Consider the following 14,897-nt stretch of genomic DNA (forward strand, 5'->3'; position numbering starts at 1 on the left):
ATTCGACGGCCCCTACGGGAAAGCCTGCCACTCTTCTGAAGGACAAGAAATCTAATGAAGATTCCAGTAACACCAATAAATCAAAACCTATGGTAATCATTTGACTTTTGATTTATATATCTTAACTTTTTGTTGTGAAACTCTAACATGCCTTATTTCAAAATACTCGAAAACCACCTCCTACTCCAAAACGAAAAATTGTTCCAGAAAGTATCACACTTGACTGTGATCCTGAAGAACAGTCTCCCCCACATTCCAAAATGATAGTCAGGAAGAATCACAAAGTTGCGGCTACTTTGGTTCAGGAAAAGGGTTTTGGGACTTTAAAGTCTGGAGCTTCGAATGATCAGCAAACATCTGAAGAACAGCCCCCAAAGACCATTGGAACTGCAGCGGTTGTCGAAAGTCACAATTCTAATCTAGATAATGCTCACCCCAAGGTAAATTGCACTCCTCATTTTCATAGATTTTCCACTTATTCCAGATTTGAACTGATTCATGTTATTTGTTTTATGTAGGATGACATGGGTACTACTATTTCAAATCTTAAGTTTGACAACCCTTTAACCGACAATCCCCCGTCTGACAATCCTTCAAGTACGTATCTGTTCGATTCCTTTCCTCATTTAAAAAAGGATTTCCTTTGAAGGATCTCATTATAAACATAATGATTTCTCTTTTGCAATTCCTACTCAAGAACAAGTATTTCAACCTAATCCTTCTGTCAACTCAGATACTAAAAGTGATGACGCCTTAAAGAATATTCATAACACTGGTCATGTAGAAGTGGTCCTTCAAGATGACTCATCTCCAGAAATCATACATTTAGACCAAGATGTCAAAATGAACGAAAACCCACAACTTTGGTTCAGGAAAAGGTTTTTGGGACTTTAAAGTCTAGAGCTTCGAATGATCAGCAAACATCTGAAGAACAGCCCCCAAAGACCATTGGAACTGCAGCGGTTGTCGAAAGTCACAATTCTAATCTAGATAATGCTCACCCCAAGGTAAATTGCACTTCTCATTTTCATAGATTTTCCACTTATTCCAGATTTGAACTGATTCATATTATTTGTTTTATGTAGGATGACATGGGTACTACTACTTCAAATCTTAAGTTTGACAACCCTTTAATCGACAATCCCCCGTCTGACAATCCTTCAAGTACGTATCTGTTCGATTCCTTTCCTCGTCTAAAAAAGGATTTCCTTTTAAGGATGTCATTATAAACATAATGATTTCTCTTTTGCAATTCCTACTCAAGAACAAGTGTTTCAACCTAATCCTTCTGTCAACTCAGATACTGAAAGTGATGACGCCTTAAAGAATATTCAGAACACTGGTCATGTAGAAGTGGTCCTTCTAGATGACTCATCTCCAGAAATCCTACATTTAGACCAAGATGTCAAAATGAACGAAAACCCACAACTGTCAAATATTGATGAAGGAGGTGAACTGTCCACAGGAAGCGGGGGAGATGATCCTACTGGGGAAGATAAAACCAAAGATGAAGCTTCGAGCAAGCCAAAAACAATGAACGAATCGAACCAACCTTTTGGGAAGATTAGTCAACCTGTGACCGCTTCTACCAACACTCCTTGAATTCCATCTTAAGCTGAACTGGATAAACTCAAGTCCATAAACCCTGCAAGTTTCCTCAACGCTAAGATGAGTGCAATGAGTAGTTCGTCTGATAAAGGTGGGGATTCTTCGAGAGCCACAGCCTCAGGTGAAAAAGCTACAGAATCAGCTAGCCAAAATCTCATTTGCCAAATAAAAGAGAAAATCTTTGATTTAGACTTGGTTCACGCTGTGAGGAGTAATGTTAACATCTGCTTCAGCCTCAAGGATTTGCTGAAGAAAGTAGATGTATTAACTGTCTCTGAAGAGGTCTCTCAAGTGTTAATTTCACTGGGCTTTTTAATTGACCTACTCCAATCAGATCAACTTTGAAAGCAATATGTTTCTCAATAGATTGTTGATAAAACAAATGTTCAAACTTCTTCGTGGGATGCTGCCAGTGCCTCGAACGCCAAAGTTGAAACTATGCAGATTCAAAATTCAAAGTATGAAGCGGAATATGCAACTATCAAGAAAAACATCAAGTCATGGGAACAGCAGATAGAAGAGTTGAAGCAAAAGATACAAGTTGGGAAGGATCGTCAGGATGAGATCCAAAAGCTCGACCAACAAGAGCTAAATGAAGAAATAAAAACTGGCATTCAACATGTCGAAAAGGCTCAATAATTAGAGACCGAAATTGAAGAGTTGAAAAGACAATGCATTGTAATTGAGCGTGGCCTGGCTATGTCTGCTTCACAATATGCTCAACTTAAGGCTTCTCTTCCCATTGACTTTGATGTTTGACCATCTAGCGCCTTTCAGGCTTTTAACTTCAAACTCGTTTTGTGCTTATCTTACTTTATATTTAACTATTTTCATGGATGACTGTTATTTTGGGATGTATTATGTTGAAATTTTGCCATTTTGACGCTTTTTAATTTAAAGTACACCATTTTGGATATGCCCTACTTTTTACTGTTATTTCGCCATTATTTTGATCTCTTGTAAGAATGGTTTGTACTTCTTCAAATAATTTCCATTTACTTTTAGGATCCTTCGATCCTCAGCTAATTCTTCTATATCATAAGCATTATTTGAAAACACCTTTAAAATTCGAAAAGGCCCTTCCCAATGTGGGGACCATTTACCTAAAGCCTGATTCTTTCAATCTATAAGTAAAACAACTTTCCAAACTAAATCATTGATAACAAAAACTTTACCTTTGACCTTTTTATTGTATGCTCTGGCCACCCTTTCCTTTTGTCTTCTTAACGTCTCTAAAGCACGCAAGCTTTCTTCGTCTAAATTTACCAATTCGTTCGTCATTATTTCCCAATAAAGATTTGGAAAAATTTCTTCTTGCCTCTGAATCCTGATTGATTATTAGTATATTTCGATTGGCAATACTGTGTCATGTCCAAATGTAAGTTAGAAAGGTGTAGTATTAGTTGCTTCCCTAGGTGACGTTCGACAAGCCCAAAGTGCTTGATCCAGAGTTTTATGCCAATTCTTTGGTTTTTTCCCCACATGCTTCTTTATAAGGACAATTATCACCTTGTTGGCTGCTTCGACCTGACCATTTTCTTTAGCATAATAAGCTGTAGATGTCAACAATTTGAAACTTGTTTCCTTTGCAAACTCCTGCATTTTTCGACCAGTAAAGACTGATCATTGGTCTGTTGTTATGCTTTCTGGGATTCCAAATCTATAGAGTATGTGTTTTTGAATAAATTCAATAACAACCTCTTGATCTACATATACTAAAGGTATAGCTTCTACCCACTTTATAAAATATTCAATCCCTACTAGGATGTATCTTTGCCCTTTGGATGAAGTAGGTTGAATTTTTCCAATTAAGTCCAATGCCCAACCTCTGAAAGGCCATGGCTTTATAATTGAGTGAAGTTCACTTGCAGGGACATGCTGGATACTTGCATGCATCTGATATTCTTGACATCCTTTAGCGAATTCTATATAATCTTTTAACATAGTAAGCCAATACATTTCATAACGAAATAATAACTGTTTCATTTTATGTCCTGCTTGATGGGCTCCACAAGCGCCATTGTGGACACTAGATAGTGCCAAATAAGCCTCACTTTCTCCTAAGCATTTTAACAAAATTCCTTCAGTAGTCTTCTTGAATAGTTCATTCCCAATTAAAAAATAAGACAACGCTCTATATTTGGTCTTTCAATCTGTGTCTGTCGAAGGATCTCTGAGGTAATTAACAACTGGACTCCTCCAATCCGTGTCTATTAGATTCTCAATTGTTAAAATTTCGAACTCCTCTTGGTTGGTGAAGCCTAAGTGTATAGTCTCCAAATCTATCGAAGATAATCTGGTAGCCATTGCTTTGCCTCTGACTTCGACCAATTCTTCCAACCTTTGTTTTGACACTTTATATACTGATGCTATTTGCGCTAAATCATTCGCCTGTTGATTCTTTATCCTGGGGACGTACTTTATATCCATATATTCGAACTTTTTAAGCAACCTATTTTCCATAACAAAGTACATAATCAAGTTCTCCTTAATGTACTTATATTCCTTTGTCAGTTGTTTGATTACTAATTTAGAATCTCCTTTAATTTCGACTCTGGTTGCCCCCAATTCCAACAAAGCTTCAAGTCCTGCAAGTAAGGCTTCATATTCTGCTTCATTGTTTGAACATCGAGGGCCCTCGATCCTATACTTGAGTTTTGTTGGAATTCCTTCAAGAGAAATTATCAGAATTCTAACTCCACTACCATCTTTATGTGTGGAACCATCGAAGAACAATCTCCATGGTTTTACTTCGACATAAATATGATGGTTTTCGACCAGTGCATGGTCCATAATGAAATCTGATACTATTTGACCTTTCATTGCTTTTAAAGGAAAAAAGGTTAAAGAGTACTCAGTAAGGGCTAAAGCCTATTTGCCAATTCGAATGTGCAATATTGGCTTTGACAACATGTGTTTAATAACGTCATAATGCGAAGAAACACAAACATCAACTGGTTTTATATAATATTTAAGTTTTACACAAGAGAAATACAAACATAAGTAGAGTTTTTCTACAACAGTGTATCTAGTCTCTGCATCGTTCAAAACTCTACTTAGATAATAAATGGCTCTTTCGACGCCATTTTCGTCCTCTTGTGCTAACATGCTATCTATGGTAGTGTCAGAGGCTGATATGTACATTCTCATAGGTTTCTTCACATTTGGAGGAGATAGAATGAGTGGATGAATCAAATACTGCTTTATCTTGTCGAAAGCTACTTGATGTTCTTCATTCCACTCAAACTTCCCTTGTTTCAGTCGAAGAAGGGGAGAGAAGGCTTGAGTCCGACCACTCAAATTGGAGATGAATCTTCTCAGGAAGTTAATCTTTCCTAATAATGACTGCAACTCCTTTTTTGTTGATGGTGCTTTCGTTTCCATGATAGTCTTTGTTTTGTTTTGATTAATCTCTATCCCTTTCTTATGGACCACAAAGCCCAAAAAATCTCTAGCCTGCACAAAGAAAGCACATTTAAGGGGATTCATCTTCAAGCCATGTTTTCGCATTCTTTCGAATGATTGGTGAAGATGATTTAGATGAATTTCATCTGATACATATTTTATCACAATGTCATCTACGTATACTTGCATAAATGTTTTTATAAAATCATGGAATATAGAGTTCATTGCTCTCTGGTAAGTTGCCCCAACATTTTTTAGGCCAAAAGGCATAACAACCCATTCGTAGGTGCCTATTGCCCCAGGGCATCGAAAAAGATGTTTTAGGCACATCTTCTTCAGCAATGAAAATCTGGTTATAGCCAGAGTATCCATCTAACATGCTAAGATACTCGAACCCTGCGGGTGAATCAACTAGCATTTCTGCCACGGGCATTAGATATTCGTCTTTAGGGGTTGCTGCATTTAAGTCACGAGAATCTATACATACCATTAAAGAACCATTCTTTTTAATAACAGGAAGTATATTTGTAATCCATTCCACATACCTTGTGGTCCTGATGAATTTTTATCGAAGAAGCCTTTCGACTTCCGTTTTGATTTTTGAGAGAATTTTTGGGGCGAACCTTCTAGGAGTCTGCTTGATGGGCTTCTTGCCATCCTTGATAGGCATCTTCAATTCGACCAGATCTCTTTTTAAACCAGGCATTTCGTCATAATCCCAGGCGAAGCAATATTTATTCTCCTTTAGCAACCCAATGACTTTTGCTTTCACCCTTGGCTCTAGTTTAGTGCTGATGTATGTAATTCTCTTCGAGCCTCCATCTCCAAGATCTATTTCTTAAAGAGGATCTCGAGCCAGCATCTTAGCACTTGACGCCACATGATCTTTTTCGAACCCCAGGGGTTCTTCTTCGTAAATAGCATCCAACTTCTGACTCACCTGTTCCGCTAACACTTGTTCGATTGAAAGAGATTGGCTTCAAGAAGTTTGTATCCGAACATGTTGTGTATGTGAATACGGATACAAGTGAATGGATGATCATCCTTTATCTATACATATACGATATGTTGATCACTGGCAGCGACAGAAGGTGTATTTCTAAGTTCAAGAGTGATATTATGAAAGAATTTGAGATGATCGACCTTGGTCTTATGACATACTTCCTTGCCATTGAGTTTCACATGTCCAAAAAGGGACTGCTCATGCACCAAAAAGGTATGCTCTTAAGATATTGAAGAAATTTGAAATGGAGCATTGTAATGCTGACATTACTCCCGCTAAACTAAGGTTACAATTGTCTAAGAATAAGGATAAGCAGGATGTTAATCCAACTCAATATAAGATGTTGATTGGATCCGTACGTTACTTGTGCAATACGCGGCCGAATTTTGCATTTAATGTCAGTATTGTAAGTAGATTCATGGAGAGACATAATGTGTCTCACTTGGTAGCAGTCAAGAGAATTTTAAGATACGTCAAAGGTTATATTGATTGTAGAGTTCTCTTTCCCGCATAAAATACAATTTACCGTGTTTTACCGATTCTAATTGGTGCAGAGATAAATATGATCAAAAGTCTACAACTGGATACATCTTTATGTTTAGTGGAATACCAATCTCATGGTGTTCAAAAAAGGAATTGGTAGTGACACTCTCGTCATGTGAGGCCGAGTATATTTCCACTTCGTTGTGTGTGTGCCAAGCCGTGTGGTTTATGAATATATTGAATGAGCTAGGCAGCAATGAGGGTGACGATGTAACGCTCAGGATTGATAACATTTCTACTATTAATCTTGCTAAGAACCCAATTGCACATGGAAGGAGCAAGCATATTGAGATGAAATTTCACTACTTGAGAGAACTTGTTAGTAAAGGAAGGTTAAGATTGGAATATTGTAGAAGTGAAGACCAAGTGGCTGATTTCTTCAACAAGAGAGTCACAATTGAAGTGTTCAAAAGGTTGAACAAAAACATGGGCATGGAAGACTTGTAGCACTTGAATTATGAATAGTTGGAGCACTTGAATTAATGTGGTGTGTTAAGAACTTTTTTTTTTATAATTCAAGTGTTGTAACCGGTTAACACGGGTGTGTATCCGGTTACAGACGTCAAAATAAATCAAATAAGCTGAAGAAAAGTGATTCTAGAGTTGGTGTAACTGGTTGCATTCGCAGTAACCGGTTACCACCATTTATTATTTTTCTATTTTTAGCAGCTGTAACCAGTTATAAGTTTTGTTTAACTGGTTACATATTCGAGAATTTTATTGTTTCAATTATTTGATTATGTAACTTGTATCTCAATCCACGTATAATAGTTGTATAAATGTATTGAGAGCATCCTCATCAATATTAATAAAAATATATCTTCTCATCCCCGAGTATCTCTCCATCATTCTCCATATTCAACCCTTCCATTTTTACCAATCAAATAATTCAAGTTCTAGCATTCAAAAAGTGTATGCTTCTTACTGTTCAAAGTTGTCTATACTCTCGGAGAAGAAAATCAAGGTTTTGATTTCATGGCCAAAATTAGAGCAAGCGATAACATTGATCTTAGACTGCATATGTTTCCTCCTCTCAGGTTAAGCAGCGCTGACGCTGCAAGAATTTAATTGTTTTATTTAATTAAATAATTATATAAATTAAAAAAATATAGTTGAATTATTTAAATAATAAAAAATACGAAATAAATATTAGAAAAATATATATTTCATTTATAGAATTCAAATAGATATTCTCTACTACTGTCGACGCCTTTGAATACATGAATCTCAACACCCCCGAATGTCGGCCTCTGAATACATGAATCTCAACACTGGCGCATTCATTACTCTATAAGCTGGATATATTTAGAGAACAAATAAACACACTTTTTCTACGGTATGTAAATTCATTTTATATTTATAAGATTTTTGTATTGAAAATGATGTATACAAATAAAATTTTATACGGTGTTTCAACAGGGGTTGTGAAAAATCGTCGCATTAAAAAAAACATTTGATAGAAAATATCTTTAGTGTTTATTTTCAAACAGTATAAAAGTTTTAGAGTGACAGTATACTTTGATTTCTATATTAAAAAATAAAAAATAAAAATATAAAATTATACATTTATTCCCAAATTTTATTTGGGATGGGCGAAAAACCCGAGAGTAATTCGAGAGATAATCTTAACCCATTTTTATTTTTATTATTCCGGATTTATGTACAGTGTCAAAGTAAAATATAAATGCGGTAATTACAACAATTTTGTCTATAATTTACTTAGTTCTTTGGATTCCTAATCTTTGGTTTCATTTTCCTCTTATCACTAAGTACATTTGTTTCACTCCTTTTAGAATCCATTACAAAATTGTGGTGACAAAATTGGTGCAAAACTTACCCTACCACTCACCAGATTTACAATATCCCGGCTCTGATTTCTCAATTTTCCATCATTGATTCATGACTTGATATGGGACCCTTCTTTGTCCCAAAACAAAGCCACCACACAAGTTTAGAATTTGTGTAAATATGATACTCCAAGACACATGAACCTTTTAATTTGATACTTCAATAATAAAATTTAGCCCATCCGGAAGATTGTAAGGTTTTCTCTAACAAGGTTTACCAATCATTTCAAAATAAAGCATCAATTTGAAATCTAATACTTCATTTCTTGCAATTTACTTCACCATAAAATGATTAACTATTGCTATCATTACTTAGTAGCAATCAATTAAGTTTCTGAATTTTAGTACATATAGAACATAAAAACATCTCAAAATGCTCATTGATTTCAATGGCACAAGAAACTTACAATAGCACTCCCATGATCACACTACATAGAATCATATAAACATTAAATAGTCATCAAGGTCTATTTTCTGGATACAATACAATGTTGTAGTACTGTAGAAAATTGGTCAAACAAAATATGATTAATTAAAAGCTGTTATAAATATCACCAAAGAAACTATAGTACCTGAACTCACATTAAACCGAACTCTGAACTTTCATGATAAAAGTATTGTTATGTTGCTGCTTCATAAAGAGATAACTAGAAGAACGCTCGACTACCATAAAACACACGCGATCCGTCACTTTTCTTCTTATCAGCAGCTTCTAATTTGTTGTTGTTGTTGTTGTTGTGGTTTTGAATCACATCACCTTGATCTTCATTGTTAGGTTTGTGATCAAGGTCCATTGGTAGTTTCATTTTCGCCAAAGACTCGGTGAATTGTTGCATACTTTTCATATACATATCAACTATTTGTTGCTGCATAGATGATTGCTCAGCCTCCATATCGATGTTTCGAGACGGAACAGAATAAACTTGACCGAATTTAGCAGCTTCTAGATTTCTACCATTACTAGTCTCCATTTCCTTGCTTGAGAACTTTTTCTCGTTTTCATTTCCGGTTTCACTTTCTTTCTTCGAAGTTGGAGTATCTGGACAAGCAACAGAATTCTGATTATCTTCAACGGAGACTAACACGTTGAAAGAATTCGACGAGTCGTTCCTCAAGTTACTCTTTTTCTCAACAGAATCGTTCGAGTTTCTATCATCGCTTAAGCTTGTAGTAGTCGAGCTAGGAAACCTAGAATTGTGATTGCTCTCATTTGGAGAAATAATGGATTCGTGATTCTCGCCTGACGAATTCATTGTCATTTCACAATCAACAACAACTTGAGGAGAACCACCAAGGTGAAGAAATGGCAATGATCCTACTAAATTAGGCCCGTAAGATTCCGAATTGAAGTACTCATAAACCATTTTCTGATTCTCATTCACCACATTGATATCAGGAAATTCAATTCTAGAATACTCAACTGGATCAAGCAAAACAACTTCAGAAGATATCGATGAAGATTTAGTAGCCGATTGTGGTATTGAACTCGAACTAGAATTGATTTCAAAAGATGTATCTAATGAAAGTGTTAATTGAACAGTTCCAGCAGGAGAATGAAAAAGATCAGTGGAAGAAAGACTATAATCTTGAGTCACTTTTCCTCTACCAAAAACTTGTGAAATTGGTACCAAAGCAAACCCTAAAAGTTGATCTTCTAAGTGATTTCTTGACCTACTAAACATCCAAATCTCACATTTTAAAACAGCATCCACTTGAATAATCTTTACCCTCAAATTTTGATTAAAAATTGGATTTTTTCCACCTCTATTGATGATTCTTGTGGAGAGGGTTTCATCAGGGTTATAAGTAAGAGAGAATTTAGCATACACGTCTTGATTATCATATATGCATATGTTATGAATATTCTTAGCATGATGAACATATATATCAAGAAAACCTGAAAATTCAACATCATCATCATCATCTAAATTGTTCATCTTGTTTGAGTTTGGATTGTACCTGAAGCTGCTACTTGGATGATTCTGATTGAATGAATTCATTTTCTAAACCTTGTGCTGGAAGATGTTTTGGTGAGATGAATGAATGAATTCTGTTTGAATGATGTAAATGGAGTGATGGTTAAGGAACTTGTGGTGGTGAAGTAGGTGGAAAAATGAAGGATGAAGCATGAAAATCAAAAGGGGAAATTATGATGACGTAATTGGTTAGTTGTATGCCAATTTTTTTTTATTTATGTGACATTTTGATATACAAATGTCTTTTGTGTATATACACCCTATTGATTAAGGTGGCACACGTACATATTCGTCCTATTTAAATTTGTTTTGTTAAAATCTAGAAAGAAAAAAAGTATATGGAGAAAGATGAGCATTGTATAGGGTCAGCGTGCATTACACATTTTTAACTTAAAAATTACAAAAATACATGTTAACATTGTGTCTACAAAAGCTTTAAAAAAACGGAATAAACACATTAGAGGATACAAACCTTCTTAATTGATTCTACGGAAAAGTGCAGGGACATATCAAAGGATACAAATCTTCTTGATTCATTAAAAAAAAAAAATGCAGATAAAATAGGCATCTTAGATTTTGTATTTTGCCATGTTAGTTTTTGTGTCGGAGAAATATTTAGATTTTTTATATTCCTTGATTAATGCTAGGAACACTTTCTCTTGGTGGGTAGTAATTTAGAGAGGTCTTCTTTTCTTTGCTTTGGTTGAAAATGTAGCTTTTCCTTTCAATTACTCACTTGCTCCACTTACAATGGGTATTGGAGGACCCACTTTGAAAACATTAGCCTACTTTCCATGATAGAAACGTAGAAACAATATTTGTTGTTTTTTCACTTTGATTTTCTTTATTATCATATTAAGTATGAATAACGAAGAATGGATATTCAAGTTAAAAGTCATACAGGACATTTTCCTTATAAATGTGATGTCAAAAAAAAAAAAACCATTTTGATTCATTACATCTTTGTTAGAGAGTTAAAACCATTAGAGTAAAAGGTTATAGCAATTCTTAAATCTAATATTTGGCACAACTTCTTTGATATCCCCACAGTAGGAGTTCTCTTTATTTCAATGCTTAATTTTGAAAAAAAAATACAAGATATCAGCATCAAGAAGGTACAAGATCATCATCCCAGGGAAATTATGTACAACTAAGAGATGTATTGACTACTTATTGGAAACCTAAATTGCTCAATGATACAGTGAGTTAAGGATTGCATCAACCAAGCCATTATTCTAAAAAACAGCTTCCCCCGTGATCTATCAGATGCTTCAGATCACAGAAACACTGTACAAAAAATATGCAAATGAAGAAAAAAGAAAAAAATATATCTTCAGGGAAGGAGGCTTCAGTTGAAACAATTAAATTAGAATCACTTCCTAGTTCCTACCCAACCTATCCAAATGCTTCTGGTGCTTCACTTCAGCTGCCTTATTAGCAGCTTCCCTTTTCTGTGCCCTCTTTGCACGTCTTCCTGTCATAACTTTTGGAGACTCTTGCTCTTTCTTCTTTGGCTCGCGCGATGAACTTGCTCCTGAGTCCTGGAAGCTTGGTCGATGGACCGGCCGAGCTTCTTGACGCCCAGCCCTTACAAAACCGTTGTCTCCCCATCTACGGTTGCCAAGCCGGACATTTGCTGAAGCACCATAGTAAGCCTCATCATCATCTAGATCATCGTCAGCTTCTTCATACTGATAATAATAGTCTTCTATCTCATAGATATCTTCTTCAACAACTGGACGCTCTTCAACAGCTAATGGCTTGAACCACTTGGCCCGAAGTAGGAGGCAAACACTTTCATCGAACATGTAATCCTGAATACTGCCAAGCATAAAAGGTCATGCAGTTAGCATACAATTTCAGCCACTTCTCTGAACTAAGCATGCATTGAGATTATTGTCAAAGAGAAATTGAGATGTCAAAAAGGAAAATAATGCAACATTTAACCTATAAAGTTGTATAATAGGCACGAGAAATTGAGTACTTTGACAATTCTATTTGTTTGACCTACTTCCTCATAATTAAAAAGTTCATGTTCCAGATGAGATGGTAGTATTTTATTTAGTAATTGAAGGAGCTCAGAATTTTGACAAAAATATAACCGTGAACATCTAAAACAAGATTGCAATTATCTAATTATTCAGGAAGAATGCTTTATGGAGTCCAAAACCAATTTAAAAATTTTAAAGAATTGAATTGGTGATAAAGGAATTCAAACCGGGCATTAAAAAATTCATCTTTATATTCATTAAAAATATACAATTTATATCCAATCCACCATGTATCTCCAATAATGAAAGGCTGCTTTCATTCTATAGACACGGCAACGACCTTTCCACAAATTCAAAAATATTAACAAGATGACTAATAAAGCTGGAAATTTAATGGAACAAAGATGGTAGCACGAGTTCCTTTGATTAACATCTCAACTAGCAATTACATCAACTAAATCAAGTATAAAAACAAAAAGGAAAAGTACTATTACCTTCCATCAAGAGTGCGATGAACAGCAAGGAACTCAAATGGATGTTTGCACTGAGGGCATGTAACTTTCTTACTGTATGTGGCCCAATGAAGGATGCATGTTACACTACACAAAAACAAACCATTACCATTAAAAACAATTACACATCACGCCATGAAAAACATCACTTATCTACGGATGACCTGAAGGGAAATCAAATGAGGTAATTGCATGGCTAGAGTATCTATTATAACATATAAGATTTAAAAAGCTAACCACAGTTACACATTTAATTTTGATTAATGAAAAGAACCAATACAAAAACCAGGTCAGCTTTATGTAGTCATAACTAACTTTTTCATGCCTTTATCACAACCATATAAATTCATCATAGACTAGTCAGTAATCAACAAAATCATGAGCTATACGTATTGTAAAACTATATATCTTGATCTAAGAACTTAAACTCTTAAATGACTTGATCATAACATTAGAACAGACCCTCCATGACCAAATAGTCATGATGAGTTCAACAAAGGTCATCTCATTCTTCTGAATAAAAGTTGAACTTCAGAAATGCTTAATTTGTATGCATGATTACATTGGTCATTAGTATCTTTCAATCAATCATGTGGGAATCTTGAATGCTTAATATGTATAATAACTGAACCAAGAACCGATACATATTAACACAGAAAACAAGATTTACATAAACTTGATTCCAAAAGTAACAGCAAGATAAGATAGGTTATTTTTACCAGTAAGCATGCTCGCAACCTTTTACAAGAGCAGTTTCTTGTAGCACTATCACCTCCAAACAGATAGCACATATTCCGCCATGCTTTCCAAATCCAACTGGGTGATTCTCTTCTTCATCGCTCACCTTTTCACCCTGAAAATAATAAATAGAATCAAACACAAGTGCATCAGAAGAAGAAAAAAAAGCTAACCCTAGAAAAAAAACATTAAAAATTCAGGTAATTGTAGGTCAAAAGAATTCGCTCAAGAATGCACAATTTGAAACTTGGATATGAAATTGAAAACGCAATTGAACATGAAAGAACCAAAATCACCTACCAATCGCTAAAAAGACACCTAACATAAAGAAGAATAAACCTTCGTAACAATTACCAGATCTTTGATTGAGAGATTGTGAAGATCTTTGGGGAGAAGGTGTAGGTCTTGGATCTTGCCGAGTGAAGATGACATAGTAAGATTGGTGAAAATTGAAGCGGTGGTGCAAAACCTTAAAATAAGCTGAGAAAAAAATGAAGAAAAAGGAAATATAGAAAAGATGCGAAAGAATTATTCGGAGATGCCGCAAATGGAAAATGGAAGAAGGTTAAACACAGTCAATTTATTCAAACTGAGACCCAGCCTTTATATTTTAATTTTGGATTTTTAATATCATTTATTATTTAGCTCCACATTTTTTATTATTTATTTTATTTTGGAATTGCATTAGTTTTTGTCGCTCCTCAAAAAAAATGTCATTTTTTATGTGGTTGATTTTAGTTCATTTAAAAAAAAAAATCTTTTCAAAACCACAAAATATATGATAAATTTTCAATTAAAAGTTTATAATTAATTAACTTTGCACATATATTCCTTGAATATAGATACAACTATAACATATAGACTTACACACAACTAATCACATTTTTTTATTAATTAAAAAATTAAAATAAAATTGTCTCTCTCCTCCATTAAACCAACCATCCTCATGATGACAATTAAAAACAAATTAAATTTTAAATAATTTTCAATTTTCTCACTTTTTATTGATTGTTCCTAAAAATATGGATTTAGGTTCCTATCCATGCAAGTATTTCTCTATATTCTATTTAAATATTAATAATAATTATGATTTAAAAAATATTAACATAATTTTTTTTATATTGGTTACATTTCTAATTTATAATTTAAATTAGTTTTTCTATAGAAAAGGACTTATATTTTTTCATTACTGATAATGTTATGAATATATGTAGGTATATTGATTAAATTGTGAAAATTAATGAGATAGAGTCATATGTGTCAATGCATTAACA

The 14,897-nt window shown here is 34.4% G+C and overlaps 2 protein-coding genes across 2 annotated transcripts; both read right to left on the reverse strand.

The window, feature by feature from the left end:
- Positions 1-8,772: 8,772 nt before the first annotated feature.
- LOC131662518 (uncharacterized) lies at positions 8,773-10,603 on the reverse strand. Its single transcript, XM_058932330.1, has one exon. The coding sequence runs from the start codon at positions 10,404-10,406 to the stop codon at positions 9,054-9,056; it is 1,353 nt and encodes a 450-aa protein (XP_058788313.1). The 5' UTR covers positions 10,407-10,603; the 3' UTR covers positions 8,773-9,053.
- An 810-nt stretch (positions 10,604-11,413) lies between these two features.
- On the reverse strand, positions 11,414-14,210 carry LOC131662519 (uncharacterized). The gene is made up of 4 exons (XM_058932331.1): positions 13,978-14,210; positions 13,605-13,738; positions 12,868-12,972; positions 11,414-12,203 (listed from the first exon to the last, which is right to left on the reverse strand). Exons 1-4 carry the CDS (start codon positions 14,053-14,055, stop codon positions 11,762-11,764), a joined length of 759 nt encoding a protein of 252 aa, XP_058788314.1. The 5' UTR covers positions 14,056-14,210; the 3' UTR covers positions 11,414-11,761.
- Between the last annotated feature and the right edge of the window lie 687 nt (positions 14,211-14,897).

The sequence above is a fragment of the Vicia villosa genome, linkage group LG3 (genome assembly GCF_029867415.1).
Source record: "Vicia villosa cultivar HV-30 ecotype Madison, WI linkage group LG3, Vvil1.0, whole genome shotgun sequence".
In the NCBI taxonomy this organism is placed as follows: domain Eukaryota; kingdom Viridiplantae; phylum Streptophyta; class Magnoliopsida; order Fabales; family Fabaceae; genus Vicia; species Vicia villosa.